At 48.1% G+C, this 16,582-nt stretch overlaps 1 protein-coding gene across 1 annotated transcript in view; it reads right to left on the reverse strand.

The window, feature by feature from the left end:
• The window catches only part of ITGB5 (integrin subunit beta 5), a 111,894-nt gene extending 99,459 nt beyond the window's left edge, over positions 1–12,435 (reverse strand). Inside the window, exons 1-2 of the mRNA XM_052653972.1 lie at positions 12,299–12,435; positions 2,215–2,300 (exon numbers count right to left, since the gene is read on the reverse strand). Coding sequence (XP_052509932.1) covers positions 2,215–2,300; positions 12,299–12,368 — 156 coding nt within the window. The 5' untranslated portion in view covers positions 12,369–12,435. The remainder of the gene's footprint in view (positions 1–2,214; positions 2,301–12,298) is intronic.
• Between the last annotated feature and the right edge of the window lie 4,147 nt (positions 12,436–16,582).

Below are 16,582 nucleotides of genomic sequence, written 5' to 3' on the forward strand. Positions count from 1 at the left end.
TGGTGGAATGCAGCCGGGAATCCACAAGAACACACTGGCTAGGGACCCAGCCCCCTACTCGGTAACAGCCCCTCCACATCATGTGCTCTCTGCAGGTAACCTCACCTCTTTGATGATGTCCCAGGATTCATGACTATGGCACTCAGTCACACTTACCCTGTTAAGGGGCAGTCTAGAATGCCCCAAACTTAGCTTTGAGACTACTCAGGCCCTGGAGAAAGTTCACCCCCAAAGGGGGTGGGAAGCTGCATTCCCACGCAGGTATCACAGGACATTCATTAGCCAAGGCTGAGGCTATAAGCACAGACTGAGCCCAGTAAGCTACAGAGGGGACCCGGGTGTGGACCAGGACAATGATTTGCTCCTGGAGATATTAGTCGGGATTTCCCTGGTGGTCCAGTGGTTGACTCCACGCTTCCAACGTAGGGGACATGGACTTGAACAGGCTGGGGAACTAAGATATGTTGTGCTTCTCAGCCAAAAACAAAAACATAAAAAGGTGTCATCAGATACTACCAGTATCAGGACATCAGACTTGGGGAAAGGAAGAAACCTAAAGTTGACAATCCAGCCCAACTTCCAGAAACCATGGCTCACATTCCATGAGAAAATATCTATAAGGTACAGGAGGCTCAGTTAATTAGCAGTTCCATCCACAAGCCCTCTCATGAATTGATCTTGTTTTGTACTTCCAAAGTACTGGAGGGTGGGAATTATCATCTTCATTTTACATACCAAGAAGCAGTAAATTATGGTGAAACTGAGATTTCAACTTTGGTTTTCTAAACAAGGTGTCTTTTTAGCTGGCCTCTTTTATCAAATATGAATTCCGGACAGATTCTTGGCCAATTTTGAAGATGAGGAAGACACAAAATCTCGAGGAAATAATGATTTAATTGGAAACAGGCATGAAAACAAACGCACAGAGTAAGAGGCTACAAGGGCTATTGCTGGAGGTCCAACTACAGAGGACAGAAAGGTGGTCGGTCGTGGCCTGTACATGCAGACATGTAATAAATGGCCACCCAGTGAAATCCTTCATCAGTCCTACTGAGCAGCTATTAATACTATGAGCCAGGTATCACTCTGGGTATGGGAGGTTCAACAGTGAAGAAAACAGATAAAACCCCTGCCCTAAATTTCTAGTGGGGGAAGCTTACATTCTTATTGCAGATAGATGGATAGATGAATGGAAACATGGTTGGGTGGACAGACAGATGTGTCTGGGGGAAACCATCAAAGTCTTCATGGAGTAGATGAGTCTTGAACTAATCTCTTGAAAACTGAAGACAAGGGGTTGGTCAGGGGAAGGAGGGGAAATCTGGGAAGCTCTTCAGGAGAAGCAGCACAGAGAACCATGAGGGCGTTCATCAGTCAGGGCTCTCTGGGGACCCTCGCTTGGGTCATCCCCTGGGGCTAAAGTGTTGAGGGCAAGCAAGAGATGAAGGTAGGGAGGGAAGCAGGCAGGGGCCATGGAACTTGGGTTTGTTGTGCAGGTCTTAAGGAATCTGTGAAAGGTTTTAAAGTTAATAACAAAACAGTACCATTAAGCCCCAAATACAATGAGGGGTTCACATGTTGAAAAGAGTCCTCTTTCAAAGTAGCTTGTTTAGTAATCTTACTCTTTACTAGGAAAAAAAAAAAAATTCTAGAACAGTCACTTGGAAGAGGCTGTGTAGGTTTGGAAACTGAATATTTCCTGATTAGCCAACCAAGCGCTGATGTTTGTATTGCTTTACGAGAGCAATATCCCTATCACCACCCCAAACTTACATCCCTTCCTACAGGGTCTAAAGAAAGAGCAGCCATTCTTTTCAAGTAACCATTCCATAAAGGCCAATTCATAATATTCATCCTCAGATAAGCCACTGAACAATGACCGGCATCCGCCAACAGGCCACCCACCCAGGCATGTTTTATACCGTTATAAAGACTCACTCCACAAGCTCAGGTCTTTTTACCAAATAGCAGAAAACTGTACAAGAATCAAAACTGGTTCCCCTACAAAAGGGAAAGAAGATCTTGTTTCCCGAAAACAGGATTAAAACATAAAAATGCAGCTTTTCTTTTGTCTCCGCCCTGGGAGAAAGGAAGAGGCAGCTCACAGAACCTGCACACGCTTTTTCTGCCCGGTCAACCTGGCTGCTGAGGTGAAGCCCACCGCGCCCCCCACCCCGCCCCTCAGAGCACTCCTCCCCTCCCGCACCTACGCACCTCTTTGGAGCACCAGGCACACTTTGGGTGGATTAGCAGGCATTCTTCACATGAGGTGGCACTTCCACTAGTGCATATGTTGAGACCTTCAAAGAAAGATAAAGATGCAGCCATTAGCTTCCGGCCATAAACTCCATTAATGGGCTTTTGCATGGGCAGGAGGGGTCACTTCCGTCTCTAACAGGGGGCCTCCCTGAAGCTGATGGGTGCAGGCCCCTGTGCTGATCGCAGGCCTCTGCTCACTGGCAGAAGCTAAACACTGACGGCTTCTGAAGTACCCACCACATGCACACTTGGTTAGCAGCTCCCAGCGCTTCTACTGTGCCCGCAGGAGTCCCACTGCCTTCTTCCTGACACAGCAGGCCCTGGCTCATCGAGAACAAGGCCCCTCTATCCTCAGTCCAGACAAAATATCATAAACAGCACAAAGAGCAAATTAAAAAAGAACTGACTGATCTTCTTCAGACATAAGAAAATCCTAAATTAGGCACAGTCACACCAAATACACAGTGTACCCAAAGACAGCAGCAAAGTCCTTAAAGAAGAATGTAGCTGAGGAATACAATGCCAGCTTAAGATACAGGGTATCTATTAAATCAGTATATCTACTAATAGATCAAGAAAATACATATCATCTGGGGAGATAATAAAAAGGTATTTGACCAAATTAAAAAGCCACCCCTTCAAAGTCTATCCCTGATGTTCAAAAAAATATCAGAAACTAAAACTAGAAGGAAACGTCCTTGTAAAAATTATTTACCCTCCACCCTCTGTCCCCATCCCATTAATCTGTGGAGGGGTCTCCTGAAGCAAACTCAAGTGTGGTATTCAGGTCAAATCCATTGTCCCCCTCCTCCCCCATCTCCCTTTTCCACTGTATGCCCCTCCCACTACCATCCCCAACAGCAAAGGCATCCTTGGTGAAATTGATCATCACCCAAGTCTTTTCCTTCTGGGACAGATTTCTTTTGACCAACAGCAATACTTACTGGTTTCTCTCTAAACAGATGTAACTTTATTTGGTCCTCACAGCACTAACAGACCCACTGGTCTCTTCTGCTCATTGCCTAGAGGCTCACTGGAAAAATGCAAAAAAGAAAAACCCAGGGCCACCAGCCCTAGGAAGATGATCTCAGATCATAAAGGGGAAAAACAGAGGCAATAAGATTAACAGGAGAGTGTGGAGGAGAAAACGGGGAGGTTGAGACTCTTCCCCAGCTTCGTCAAACAACATAAAAATACAGGTTGTAAGACATCTTAAAACTATAACATTTCTCTAATTTGGTCACTTTAACTCCTTGATTCTTCTTTGTCACTAGCAGAGAGAAAGCTACAGAAGTCGGGTGACGCAGGAGGCTGCACTGAGTCACTGCACTGAGGCACTAGAGGGAAAGCCATTTGGCATGAGAATGGCAGCTCATTCCCTCTTCCAGGCAATGAAAGTGGGAGGAACTGGCAGGAGCTGAGGGGCTAGGAAGAAAGAGGGGTGACTTTGGGAGCCCACAGAGGGTGAGAATGATGGCTTTTCCCAGCCAGAGACCCTGACATGGAACCCTGGGCACTTCATCTCTAACAACTGCCACCCTGTTGGGACCCCACCTCATACCACCAGAGCTGGGGACCCCAATGTCACTGCCAGGCCTGCAGTGGGACCTCCTGGGCACAACGCTGGACTCGGAATGCATTTCACAGGAGAAACAAAGCCAGGACCAATCACCCTGCAGGCCTCATTTCAGGAGGAAGAGCCCTTCGCAGGTCCAAACATTCACCAGGAAGCTATCTGAATTCAGCCCACAGGGAAGTCGGGCTTGCCGTCCACCTGTTTACACTGACAACCTCCTTTCTCACTTTAAAATGAATCCACTCACTTGGAGACTTTCAAATAGGTACCTGAGCCTGTTAAAAAAGAGAAATGATTGCAGGAAAAGTTTCAAACGGTCAGTTTCATTGTTGGGTTAAATCTCCTTACCTGAATCACTTTGCTGTACAGCAGGAATTAACACAACACTGTAAATCAACTATACTTCAATTAAAAAAACAATATTCCCCAGAATACTTAGCTTAAAGTTGACATTAAATAAATAGACGTGGGAACTTCCTTGGCAGTCCAGTGGTTAAGAGTCCACCTGCCAATGCAGGGGACATGAGTTGGATCCAAGAGGATCCCACATGCTGTGGAGCAACTAAGCCCGAGAGCCACAACGACGACTGGGCCCAGGAGCCACAACTACTGGCGTCGTGCACCCGCTCTGCAACAAGAAAAGCCACCACAATGAGAAGCCTCACATGGCGATCGGAGAGCGGTCCCTACTCGCTGTAACTAGAGAAAGCCTGTGTGCAGCAACGAAGACCCAGCACAGTCAAAAATAAACAAACTTAGAAAAATAAATAGACGTCGACAACTTAAAAAAAAAAAAACAAAAAACTCCTTATCTGACAGAAACCACTAGCCGCGCAGGGGACAGAATCAAACCTAGAATAAAAGTGACTTTTCTCCTGTTCTCCTCCACCTTATCAAATACACATCCAGGCTCTTGTGGCATGTCATTTGCTTTGACATATAAAATAACTTCTATAAAGGATGCATAAAATCACCCCTGTAAATCATTTCTATAAAATCATGGAACTGCAGAACCTTGGAGCTAGAAATGCTTTAGGATCAGCTCACTAAGTCATCTAATTTTACAGCTGAAAACCTGAGAAAACAAAAATAACTTGGAAAAAATAACAAGGAGCCCAGTCTTCCGGTAAGAGGTCAGAAGGGGAACCAGCAAGCAAGTACCCATATGGGGTCTCTATGCCACCCAGACACGGGTCATGTGACCAGTGAGTTCCAGGGTCCTCTGAAGGAGATGTTCAACAGGCCCTCAGTCCAAAAGGAATTTGAGGTTGGATGTCTCAATTATGTCTCTGCCTCAACTCACATTAATTCACAAACACCACTTTCTAATTACCAGGGCCTCATCACTGAGCTCTGGGACCTTGGATCAGAGATCGTGGGTTCAGAGCATTAGGGCTCCTCCTCTCTGACCCATATCACACTGGGCTCTGGTCTTCTGCTTTGCTAGCCTAAAAGACCTTGGACAAAATCCTGAAAGAGGATCCACAGATGTGACAGGCATCTGGTATGGAAACATATTGAACAACTGTAAAATATCTGTCATACTACATTCTTAGTCGTTTCTGTTAGTTCTTACATATTCACATGCAATAGTAGTTTCACTGCACTGACAGTGATTCCACTAAAATCAGGTTGCTATATTTTGTAATAACAAAATGCAAAGTAACCTTTAAAAACTGTATAAAAAATTAATTTTAAAATATAAAAATAAAATTAGGTTGCTGTTGAGACAAATTCAAATTCAAGAAACCCTGCTCTATGCAAGTCCTAAACGCCAGGTACTGGACTAGGGAAAGCTAGAGACACGGAGATGAATGACCCAGGCTGTGCTCCCTGGGAGCTCACGGCTGCCAGGGACAAGTCATGCCAGTCCCACCAGGCACTCTGGGAACCAAAAGCATAGACCGTGTGCTGCCATGTGCCCCAGCGCCAGTGCTACTCCTCTGGCATCTCCCCTCCCTCCACCTATTAATATTTCAGTGAGTTTGGATTTGGCTGGATGAGTCAGTCGGCACCAGTAGCACTCTGAAAGGAAGGAAGTAATGAATAAAAACTTAAATAGCTACAGTTCACAAATGTCAGAGTGTTGTGTCTAGGTCATAGTAATAGGTGCTAGAGGCCCAGACAGTGGCCACAACTTTTCTTGGTTACTGTTTGCACAGTGACCACTCCCAGCTCAGTGTCAATTGCCTGCAGCCCTTAATGTCTCTGAAGCCAGGGGTTTACTGCAAACCATCATCTGAAAATACTTTCTCCTTCTGAAATTCAATGATTCATCCCTCCCTATTATCAATCTTATCCAGGCCAGGCCGATCCTTCCTTCAAGATGCATGATATGTTTCTCCTAATCTAACCCTTCCTGCCTGCACCCTCCTTCAGCCCCACACAGTCCAAGCCAAGCCCTCCGCAGGTTTCTGCGGTCGCCTCCTGGCCGGTCTCCCTCCATTCAGCCTCTCCACACCTCTGTCTACCCGACGTGGCGAAGGTCACACAGCACCCACTGACGCACACCTCCAGCAGTTGGAATTTCCTGATCTAAAACACTCCATGGGATAATAGAGGTGAGTCCCAAGACGACGCAGCCCTAATGGCAGGGAGAGAGGAGACAGGACACTACTCACTGGGAACAGTGGGAAACACACAGTGAGCAAGTAGGGTGTGCACGCACCCTGGAAAGCACACAGACAAGAACAGACCCTGCCGTTGATGTCTGTGCAACCACCTTTAAGATACAACTGAGAAGCCAGCGAGAGAAACACAATCCTGAATTACATTTTCCTCACTGTTTTCAAGACAACAGAAAATAAAAACATCTCATCATTGTTGTCTGGGGGGTAAAAATGGTAAGGCACTGGAGTGCTTCTCCCCATGCCCTGAACCACAGCCACTCATGCGTCACAGGATAGACAAAGTCTTTCCAGTGCTGGGCCTAGCAATTAAACAGTCATCGGTCTAAAGATGTGACCACAAAGTGTAAATACACCCTAGAAAGGATCTGTCTCGTTTGTATTTTTACTGCCTTTCTGAACGCCAGACATCAGCAGAACATTCAACATCACCACCTTTATAGACATGACCTGCTGTTTGAAAAACATCAGTTCATATATAGGATACTATGCAGCTTTAAAAAAGAATGTGCATGCTCTCTGTTCGCTGCATACTGGTACGACGCTCACTCTGAGACAGTTTTCACGAAGTTAACATAAAAGGCAAGGTGCAGAACAGTGTGTTTAGTGCTGCCTTTCAATAAAACTGGGGGAGGGAGGTTTGTAGTAAACATACAAAAATACTACGGACCCATAAGAAACTGACCGGGATGGTCTGAGCAAGGAAGCAGGTCAGGGTCATGTCCCAGACTAACCAGCAACAAGAACGAAAGCGCAATCTCTCACCCTACACTGGATATGCTTTTAAAAAGTATACGAACCTACTACCTATTCAAAATTTATTTTTAAAAAGACAACTGACCACTTATGATCTTCCTCTAAAAATTCATAACTCCAGTCTAATCATTAAAAAAAATAAATAAATAAAACAGACAAATCCCAGTGGAGGGACTATCTACAAAATACCTCCTCAAAAATGTCAAGGTCATTAAAAGATAGAAAAACTGTCACAACCAAGAGGAGCCTATGGAGACATGACAACTCAATGTAATACGGTGTCCTGCACGGGCTCCTAGAACAGAAAAAGAACATCAGACTTAAACTAAGAAAATCTAAGTATGGCTTTAGTTAATAACAACATATTGATGTGGTTCATGAATTGTAACAAATATGCCATGTGCACGCAAGATGCAAACCACAGGCAAAGCTGGAATTGGGGCATATGAGCACTCCTGTATCAACGTCTCAGTTTTCCCGTAAATCTAAAACTGTTTTACATATTTAAAAAGTTGAGGGTTTTGTGTGTGTTTTTTTTAAAGATCATTGAAATCATGCTGGGAGTTGGGAGGTGGGTAGGAATCAACCCAGTACCAATCATTCTGTCCGTATCAGGGACCTAAAGGTAAGTGGTGTTTTTGCTGTTGTTTTGTGAGAGCCAGGCAATTTACCTTATAGCAGGTGAGGCAGATCCCCTCCAACTTCCAGCCTCCTCTAAAAGACAGAACATGCAATGAGAGGGAGGGAAGGAGAGGCCCATTCTGCCCCACCCAAGGGGTACAGACAAGGCTTCACAGAAGACAGAACATTTGGGCTGGAGTCATGTGATAAGGAGAGGACATCCTGGCACGAAAGACCCAAGAGCTTGTTCTGTCACTTATTGGCTACCTGACCTTGGGCAAGTCACAACTTTTCCTGGCCTTAGAATCCCCCTGCAAACAATTCATGGGTGACAAAAACAACCTGTATCATAGGTGCCAACTCAAAAAAATCTTGACAGACTCAAGTGAGTTCTCTCTCGCGCGCAACTGTTTCTTCCTAACAAGCTACATGCATAGTCTCTGACCTCAAAGCTAGTTGTAGAAGGGGGCAAGGAGGTGAGGATGGGTCACTCTGCCTCCAACACACACATGCATACAGAGTACCAAAACTTGTGTCCATCCATTTATTCGACAAGTATTAGTCAGACACTGTTCTAAGCACAGACGAATACAATGACAAATAAAACCAACAAAACTCCCTGCTTTCATGGAGCTTATGTCCTGATTGGGGGCTAAATGCTCAGAGGAGAAGATGAACAATAAACCAGATAAGCAAGTACACTAGATGGTAGTAAGTGCTAAAGAGAAATAACAAGGAAGGCAAGGAGACAGGAAGAACGTGAGACAGGAGGTTGCAGTTTGCCTGAGTAGGACACACTGAGAAAAGGCCTTGGAGGCCTGCGGTGCAGAGATCGGCAGGGAGAACATTCCAGGCAGAGGGAAGGCCTGTGATCCAGCCCAAGGAACAGTGATGGGACTAAAGTGCATGAGGGGAAGTAGTGAGAGGCATTAGGTGGGGGCGGTGGAGGGGGCGGTCAGGGGGCATTCATGCAGAGCCTGGTAGGACCCTGGCAAGACTTCTGGAAGCCACTGGAGGATTTTAGGCAGAGTAACACAATCTAAGTTGAGTTTTAACAGGATCATTCTGAGTAAGAGTTGAGTATAACTCTATAAGAGACAAGCAACTATTTTTGAAAAACTGGTGGGGGCGGGAACTAGCATCTACCACAGGGAAGGTGTCACAGCCTTCCCTGGAAGCAAACTTTTCACCATGTAGCCCAGGAATCAAACCCTGCAATCAATAGAAGCAGCAGCCTCACAAACAAATGGGTGCCTATAAAGTGTTCCTTTACATTCATAAAGGTCATTAATCTCATCTCAGCTTGAAAGAAGAAACACACCACAGCCCTCAGTCCCAGTGTATTGAAAATACCTGTGATGTGACCCCACCACCATTAGCCCAGCTGCTCACTGCCACGTGAACGGGGTATTATCATTTAAGCACTAGGTAATCACCCTACATTACATTAAAACTTCAGAATATTTCCGTGAGCTGGCTGGAGAAGAAAAAGTAGTTACCAGGGTAGGCAGGCACAAACGGCCTTTTGCCAACTACTTAGATATATTCATTCTCCGTTGCCTCAGTAGCTAAATAAGCATGGAGAACAAGCAGGAGAGGAATACTAATTAGAGCTAATTAGACCCTGCCCTCTTTTGCCTCAATCGCCTTTATTAAAAGTCCCCCTAATTCAAGGATGATGGCGCTAAAGTGTAAATACCTAGGGTAAACAGCAGCCGACCCACCAAGCCCCCTAGTTTGCATTTCTAAACCTTTGCCTGGTTACCTGAGAGCTGCAAACCCAAGGCCAAATTCCAACAGCCCCATCATGGACCACGGAAATCGTGGCGGTGGGGGAATGCTGCCAACAGGAGTCCAGTAAATAGGATAAAGGGCTCTCCTAGGATTTAGAGCATTCTAATGTGCAGGGCATTCACTAAAAGAACATTTGATTTTTTTTTCCCTTTTAATAAACTATGACGGCAAACATGACTCCAGTTCTGCAGCCCAGTCAATGCCATACCCCTCCCTCCTTAGTAGAGAGCAAGGGCCTCCCCAAAGAGAAACCCTTCCTCGGGTCCTGTCTGCAGGTCTTTGCTAATAAGGAGAGCAGAGGACTCTGGGATGGGGGTTTGTCAGCCTGCTGGGGACTTGTTTGAAGTGAGCCCCCTTAAATAAAAAGCCTGTTTCCTGCTGGATTAAACACACAGATGAAAGTAGTGCAAAGCAATAGACTGATCTAGGGACACCCAGGCAGGCAGGCCCCTGTGGGTCACCTTTTTCTCTTAGTGGGTAATCAAGGTTTTTCTGTCAAATTCTGTCCTAGTAGCAGAACACAAATTGGACAAAGTACCTGCAGTGCTTCAAGAAAAAGAGAAAACAAGGGAAGGAAGAGAAAACTTGCAGTTTGAAAGCTTGCAGTTGGCTCAGCAACACTGGGAAACTAGGAGAAATCACACAGATATGTATCAGTCGCTGGTAACCTTGAGAAGCTCCAGGGCATTAAGAGGGAGGTGGCCAGGTCTGGAAGCCAGTGATGGGCTTGCTCTCCCATTGCTCTGCTGATCCATGGAGCGATGGCTGAGCTCTAACACAATTCCAGAAGAAGAGACAGCACTGGAAATAAACCTCTGTGGGCTCAATGCTTTTTTCCCTACCTAAACTGTGTCATGCAGGACAAAGGGCCCTAAACCAAAAAGTTATGAGGCCTATGCACAAGGACAGTGGGCAAATCACTTCACTATCCTGGGCTAACCCGCAAAAAGGAGATCATTAAAAAGAAAAATATGAAATCTGAAAAGCAGAAATCACAATGCAAATGGAAAATAATGGATTGAAAGAACTATTTGCAACTGGAAGTATTTAAGTCTGTATCAGAACCAGGATGTCAACCTGTAAGGAAACTGAGAAATCATCTCCTTCAGCAGTTCCTAAACTTCTGTATTTCACAGATTATAATTTGAAAAGAAAACAAAAAGAGAAGGTAAAATTTATATAGGATTGCCAATTTTTTCGTTTGCTCAAAACAAAAAACTACCCTATCATCACTACAAATTATTTTTTTTAAGTTTTCCTAATAATAAAAAAGAATTTCAAATTAAAGGACAGTCCTTGTGAAGCAGGGGGCTGTTGGCAATAATATATTCCTATGTATGACACAGGCTATATCCCTCTCTTTGCCCTTCCCTGGGGACCCATGAGCAATGGGCACTGGTTGCCAGATGGGTGTTTGGAAAACAGTGATTCACTCCAAGCTCTGGACTGATGAAAGAAACCTGTTACAGTAATAAGTCTGAAATATCGCCTAAAAAAGTTTTTGTTTGTCTAGACCTCTCCTCTGTCTCAGACAGCAACCTTCACCGCCTTCATGTAAATGAAACTCTGCAGGGGACCGTCCTCCTTTCCCTCTAGGCGGGACACATGGTTCGGAACAGCCATCGAATTTGGGGCTTGAAAGTGAACGGAGAACCTCAACACAATTATCTCCTACCGGAAAAGAGAAAGTCTGGAGCTTCCTGCTTTTAGAGGGGACGGGGTGGGGGTAGTTCTGCCTGGCAACTCCAGCGCCAACAGAGCATCCTTCCTCAGCAGTCTCCCAACTCCGAAAACTTAAAGCAGGTAACTGAGGGTCCTCACACAGCCGCCAGCCCAGAGCAGGATCGCGCGAGTGCAACTGCACACCCCCTGCTCCAGAATCCTTCAGAATCAGGGGGAGTACGCTGCACCGGGTGTTTGTAAGCTCCTACATAAAGCCAGGCAGAAGGAAGTAGATCGCGAGATCCCAGGTAGGGCTTGGTTCCCAGGTGGGGCTGTGGTTTCGGACGCGGGTCTCCCCTCGGGTATGCGGGTGCATGGGGGAGGAAGGGATGTTTACATCTTTAAAGAAAGGCGGCTGGCCTAGACGGGGTGAAACTCTAGGATTCGCCAGGAAACCCTGGGCATCCACGCTTGCAAAAGTCTAGCCCTCGAGAGTGGCCGTGAACCCCACGCTTTGGCTCCTGGTCACGCGCCTCCAGTTACCCCTCGCTCCCCGCGATCAGGGCACCGGCTGCATCACCCGGCGCCTCCCAGCAGCCCGGCCGCCCGGGGCCGGCCACAAGGGCCGCTTTGTGCCGGGAGTTGCAGAGTCCGGATCCCGACGCGGGGCTGGCTGCGGCCCTCCCCGCGCACTGGGCGCGGGCGCTCGCGGGCTAGGTCAGCAGACGGGCAGGGCTGTTTACACAGGAAGGCTCCTCCTCGCCCGGGAGGGAACCGGGGGCCGACGACAGCCCAGCGGGGCTGCGGCGGGCCGCGCGCGGGGTGGCGCACGCAGTCTGAAAGCCCCCCACCCGGTCGTCCCCGGCGGCTCGCCACCTGGGGGTGTCCCCGAGGACGCCTCCCACCTTCAAACAACTGCCCTGGCCCCTGCCCCTCCAAGACGCCGGCGGGCGGCTCGGGGCGCCACGAAGTTTCTTTCTGCACAGCGGGCGGCGTGGCTTACCTGGGAGCCGGGGCACGAGCGCGCAAAGCCCGAGGAGGCAGGAGAACAGGAGCGCGGGGGCCCGCGGCATGGTGGGGCGCCCGGCTCAGCGGCTGCGCGGGCGGCGGACTCCGCGGGGGCGTGCGGCCGGGGAGCGGGGGCGGAGGGCCGGGGGCCTCGGCCGGACGGGAGGCGGGGGCGGCTGCTCTGGCCCGCGCCCCGCCGCCACCATCCCTCCCGCAGCCCTCGCCGCCGAGTCCCGGGGCCGCCGCGGCGCCGGCTCGCCGGCCGGGACGCCTGGGGTGTCGCCGCTCGGGACAGCCCCGGCGGGCGGTCTGGGCAGAGGCGGGACAGCCGGCTCCGCGCTGCGGCCGCGACTCTGGCTCCGCGACGCGTCCCGGGCCGAGGCTCCCCCGCGCGCCGGCAAACTCTTGCCAGTCGCCTCCACCCCTTCCCTTCCTTTCCTCGCTCCGGCCCGCCGGGCTCCACTTTCCTCCTCTCCTCACTCCTCCCCTTCTCTCCCCTTCCCGGCCCCCGCCCGGCTGCCACACGGTCCGCTGACGGCGAGGCGGGGCGGGCCGAGCTCCGCCCCTCGCGGGGACCGGCCCGAAACGGGAGGCCGAGGGCATCCAGGTGGAAGTCGCTTCCGGCGCACCTGGAGGCCGGAGCGGGGGTCTAAATCCCGGGGTGGGGTCTGCCGGGCTTTCCTAGCAGCGTGGGCCTGCGGGAAGGCGGCAGGTCACGCTCCATCCGAGAGCAGAGATTACTTGGGGTTGCTGAATTTAAGGGGGCGGGGGGAACCGTGCAGCGGCAGTCTGGTCTTCCTTCCCAAAGCAGCGCTCGCCCGAGAGGCGAAGGCACCGGCGCGTGTTACCGTGAGGAGAGTCGCTCCATGGGGAACGTGGGGGCGTGGAGGCACACCTGAAACACACTCTCCTCTCTTTCAAGTTTTGCCCCTTAACGCGGATTTGAGATTGGTCAATATGTCGCTATTATGCGTTTTTCCTATCTCGGTACGCTGGCGGTTTCCGTAAAGAGACACAAATTAAAAACAGATGCTCAGCCTTTCACCTTATTCTTAATATCTGAGCTGGTTCTAAAATTGACTGTAAGGGATGGGGTGGGGAGCTTCTCTTAACAGCATGTGCAAAGGACCAGGTGGGCTTGGGCGGTGCCGCGTTGAGGGGGTTAAGACCGGAATGGTTTGTAGGCCAGAGAAGAGGCGGTCTTCACGTAGAAGGAGGTAACAGTAGAGCAGCCTAACACGTAGAGCAGAAAGAGCACACGGCTAGCCAGACGCTGAAATGTAAATACCCTGTTAACTCTTGAAATCCTCTCCCACAACTCTGCTGTTAACCAGGTGAGAAAACTGAGGCAAAGGGTTAACGTGCCAAAAGCGACAGAGCTGGATGCCTTGTCCAAAAGTTCAGAGTGCCTTTGACTAGAAGCAGAAGCAGCAAGAAAAAACAAAGTGATATGACCTTTGCAGGTCAGGAACCAGTCGGACAGATGGCTCTGGGGAGGGAGGGGGAGGGGGAGCAGTTCTAACTAACCAGATTAGGGAGTTTGGAGTTTAATTGTGCCCTCCCACCCCACATTCTACCAAGGTGGTGGCCTGATGCCAGAGGAAGTCAATTTATTCTTGTGGTACAGTGTGCATAGAAGCCAAGCTCCAAGTTCCACTTGAAAGAGGATTTCAACCATAAATTGCATGTAAATATCACTATACTCTAAATGTTCCCAGTGTTTATTCTGATGTAAGAGTCATGCTTGTCCTTAAACTTTTTCCAGTAAAACTGGTGCTGCTGGAGCTTCTCCGGGTTTATCTTGGGTCTTTCTGCCTCAGCTGAATGACCTTGGGGCTACTCTTATCCAAGCTTGAGAGGCGATGATTATAATTAATGGGCAGCCAGTAAAAGAGTTTGAACTGAGAGGTATCTGTGCCGAGTGGTGATTTGCAAAGATTTGTCTGTTAAGGATGTGATGGATAGATTAGATGGAAGGAAAGTTGCAGAAATTGAGTAAGTATTGCCTTGATAAGTACAATTAAAAACTTGCATTTATCAAGCATCCTCTAAGTTTATAGCCTGTGGTGTCTGGTATGTGCACCATCTCCCCCACCCCAGCATGGCCCTTCACTGTTCAGTCCCAACACACACCCCTGTTTACCTGGACTGCACCTGGAAAGAGCTGCAACCAAATCTGCCCTCCTCCAGTCCCACCCTGGTGGTTTCCAACCTGCCCAGACCTGCCATAAACCGCTGAATCCCAAGTGATGACAACATTCTTCCATGTTCCATTATCTCAGAACTAGTTTGGAGGTCGGTGCCTCTTCTAATTCCTCCCAAGCTTTTTTTTCTGTTGTGTGGCTTTTTCTTGTCCAGTCACCCTTCATTCTTTTTATTAGCTAGAGTGGAGAAGTAAAGCTCGACATGTTAGTCTCTCAGTCGTAGTCGTGTCTGACTCTTTGCTCCCCCGTGGACTGTAGCCCGCCAGGCTCTTCTGTTCATGGGATTTTCCAGGCAAGAATACTGGAGTGGGTTGCCATTTCCTTCTCCAGGGAATCTTCCTGACCCAGGGCTTGAACCTGGGCAGATTCTTTACCATCTGAGGCATCAGGGAGAGTGGAAGTGCCCTTCAAATGCTTTGACTTTCTCTGAAGAACAAAATCAGCATGCACTGGTGGTCCCTCTCAGGCAGGAGACAAGGCCGTGCTTCCCACAGCCACTGGAATATTAATAGTTCTTGTGGCTGCCTCCACAACATCCCATTTCTGATCATTGCTGAGCTTTTGGACCCAAAGGAGGCTGCTGTTTGGACTGAGTTTGAGTTTCAAAGTTTGAACATAGATAACCCAGAGGATGCAAAATTGATCTCTGGTCTGGGAAAATCCCACATGCCACAGAGCAACTAAGCCTGTGCACTGCAACTGTTGAACCTGTGAGCCCACGCTCTGCAACAAGAGAAGCCACTGCAATGAGAAGCCTGCTCGCCATGCCTGTGCACCGCAACTGTTGAGCCTGTGAGCCCACGCTCTGCAACAAGAGAAGCCACTGCAGTGAGAAGCCTGCTCGCCACAACCAGAGAAAAGCCCTCACAGCAATGAATACCCAGCATTGTTGAAAATAAAATTAATTAAAAAGAAAATTTTGTATCTTGAAATTCAGATTTCCATGCTAACTCACTCCCACGGGTGAGTTGTCCTATTGTGTAATTCAGTCTATAATCCAGGTCAAAAATATTTCACTGATTTATAGATACCAAGAAGTCCAAGGGGGGAAAAAAACAACCCTACAGTTTTCACCTAACTTTAGAAAATATGCTTAATTTACTCTGCTTTTATAATAGTCATGCCTGGGGCTTGTCACAGTGCTAGAAATGAATGACCTTGATGACAGAATGTTATCAAATTCTTTTGCAGCAATTGATAGGACTATGAAACATGTATAAAATTTTCTTTAATGTTAATATTAGGTTGGTGAAAAGGTAATTGTGCTTTCAGACCATGAATTTTAAATCATTATGCTGCTGCTGCTAAGTCACTTCAGTCGTGTCCAACTCTGTGCGACCCCAGAGACGGCAGCCCACCAGGCTCCCCCGTCCCTGGGATTCTCCAGGCAAGAACACTGGAGTGGGTTGCCATTTCCTTCTCCAATGCATGAAAGTGAAAAGTGAAAATGAAGTCGCTCAGTCATGTCCGACCCTCAGCGACCCCGTGGACTGCAGCCTTCCAGGCTCCTCCATCCATGGGCTTTTCCAGGCAAGAGTACTGGAGTGGGGTGCCATTGCCTTCTCCGTTAAATCATTATAACTAGGGTCAAACATATCTTTATTAATTAAAATAGGAACCATTAGAATCAACACATTTTTTGCCAATGAAAAATGTTTGTTTATACCTGTAGCATAAAAATCCATGCTTCAGGATTTGACAGACTCTTGGAAAGTATTGTGTGCTTCCTGCTGGTTGTGGAAGCATTTTCCCTGCAAAAAGTTGTCAGGATGCTTGAAGAAGTAGTAATTGGTTGGCGACTGGTCAGGTGAATATAGCAGATAAGGCAAAACTTCATAGCCCAGTTCATTCAACTTCTGAAGCACTAATTGTGATGTGCAGTTGGGCATTGTGGGAGAGAAGAATTGGGTCCATTCTGTTGACCATTGCAGACGTTGCAGTTTTCAGTGCATCACATCAGTTTGCTAAACATACTTCTCAGGTATAATGATTTTGCCAGGATTCAGAAAACTGTAGTGGATCAGACCAGCAGCAAACCACCAAACAGTGACCCATGACCCTTTTTTTCGGTGCAA

The sequence above is a fragment of the Budorcas taxicolor genome, chromosome 1 (genome assembly GCF_023091745.1).
Source record: "Budorcas taxicolor isolate Tak-1 chromosome 1, Takin1.1, whole genome shotgun sequence".
NCBI classification, from domain to species: Eukaryota; Metazoa; Chordata; class Mammalia; order Artiodactyla; family Bovidae; genus Budorcas; species Budorcas taxicolor.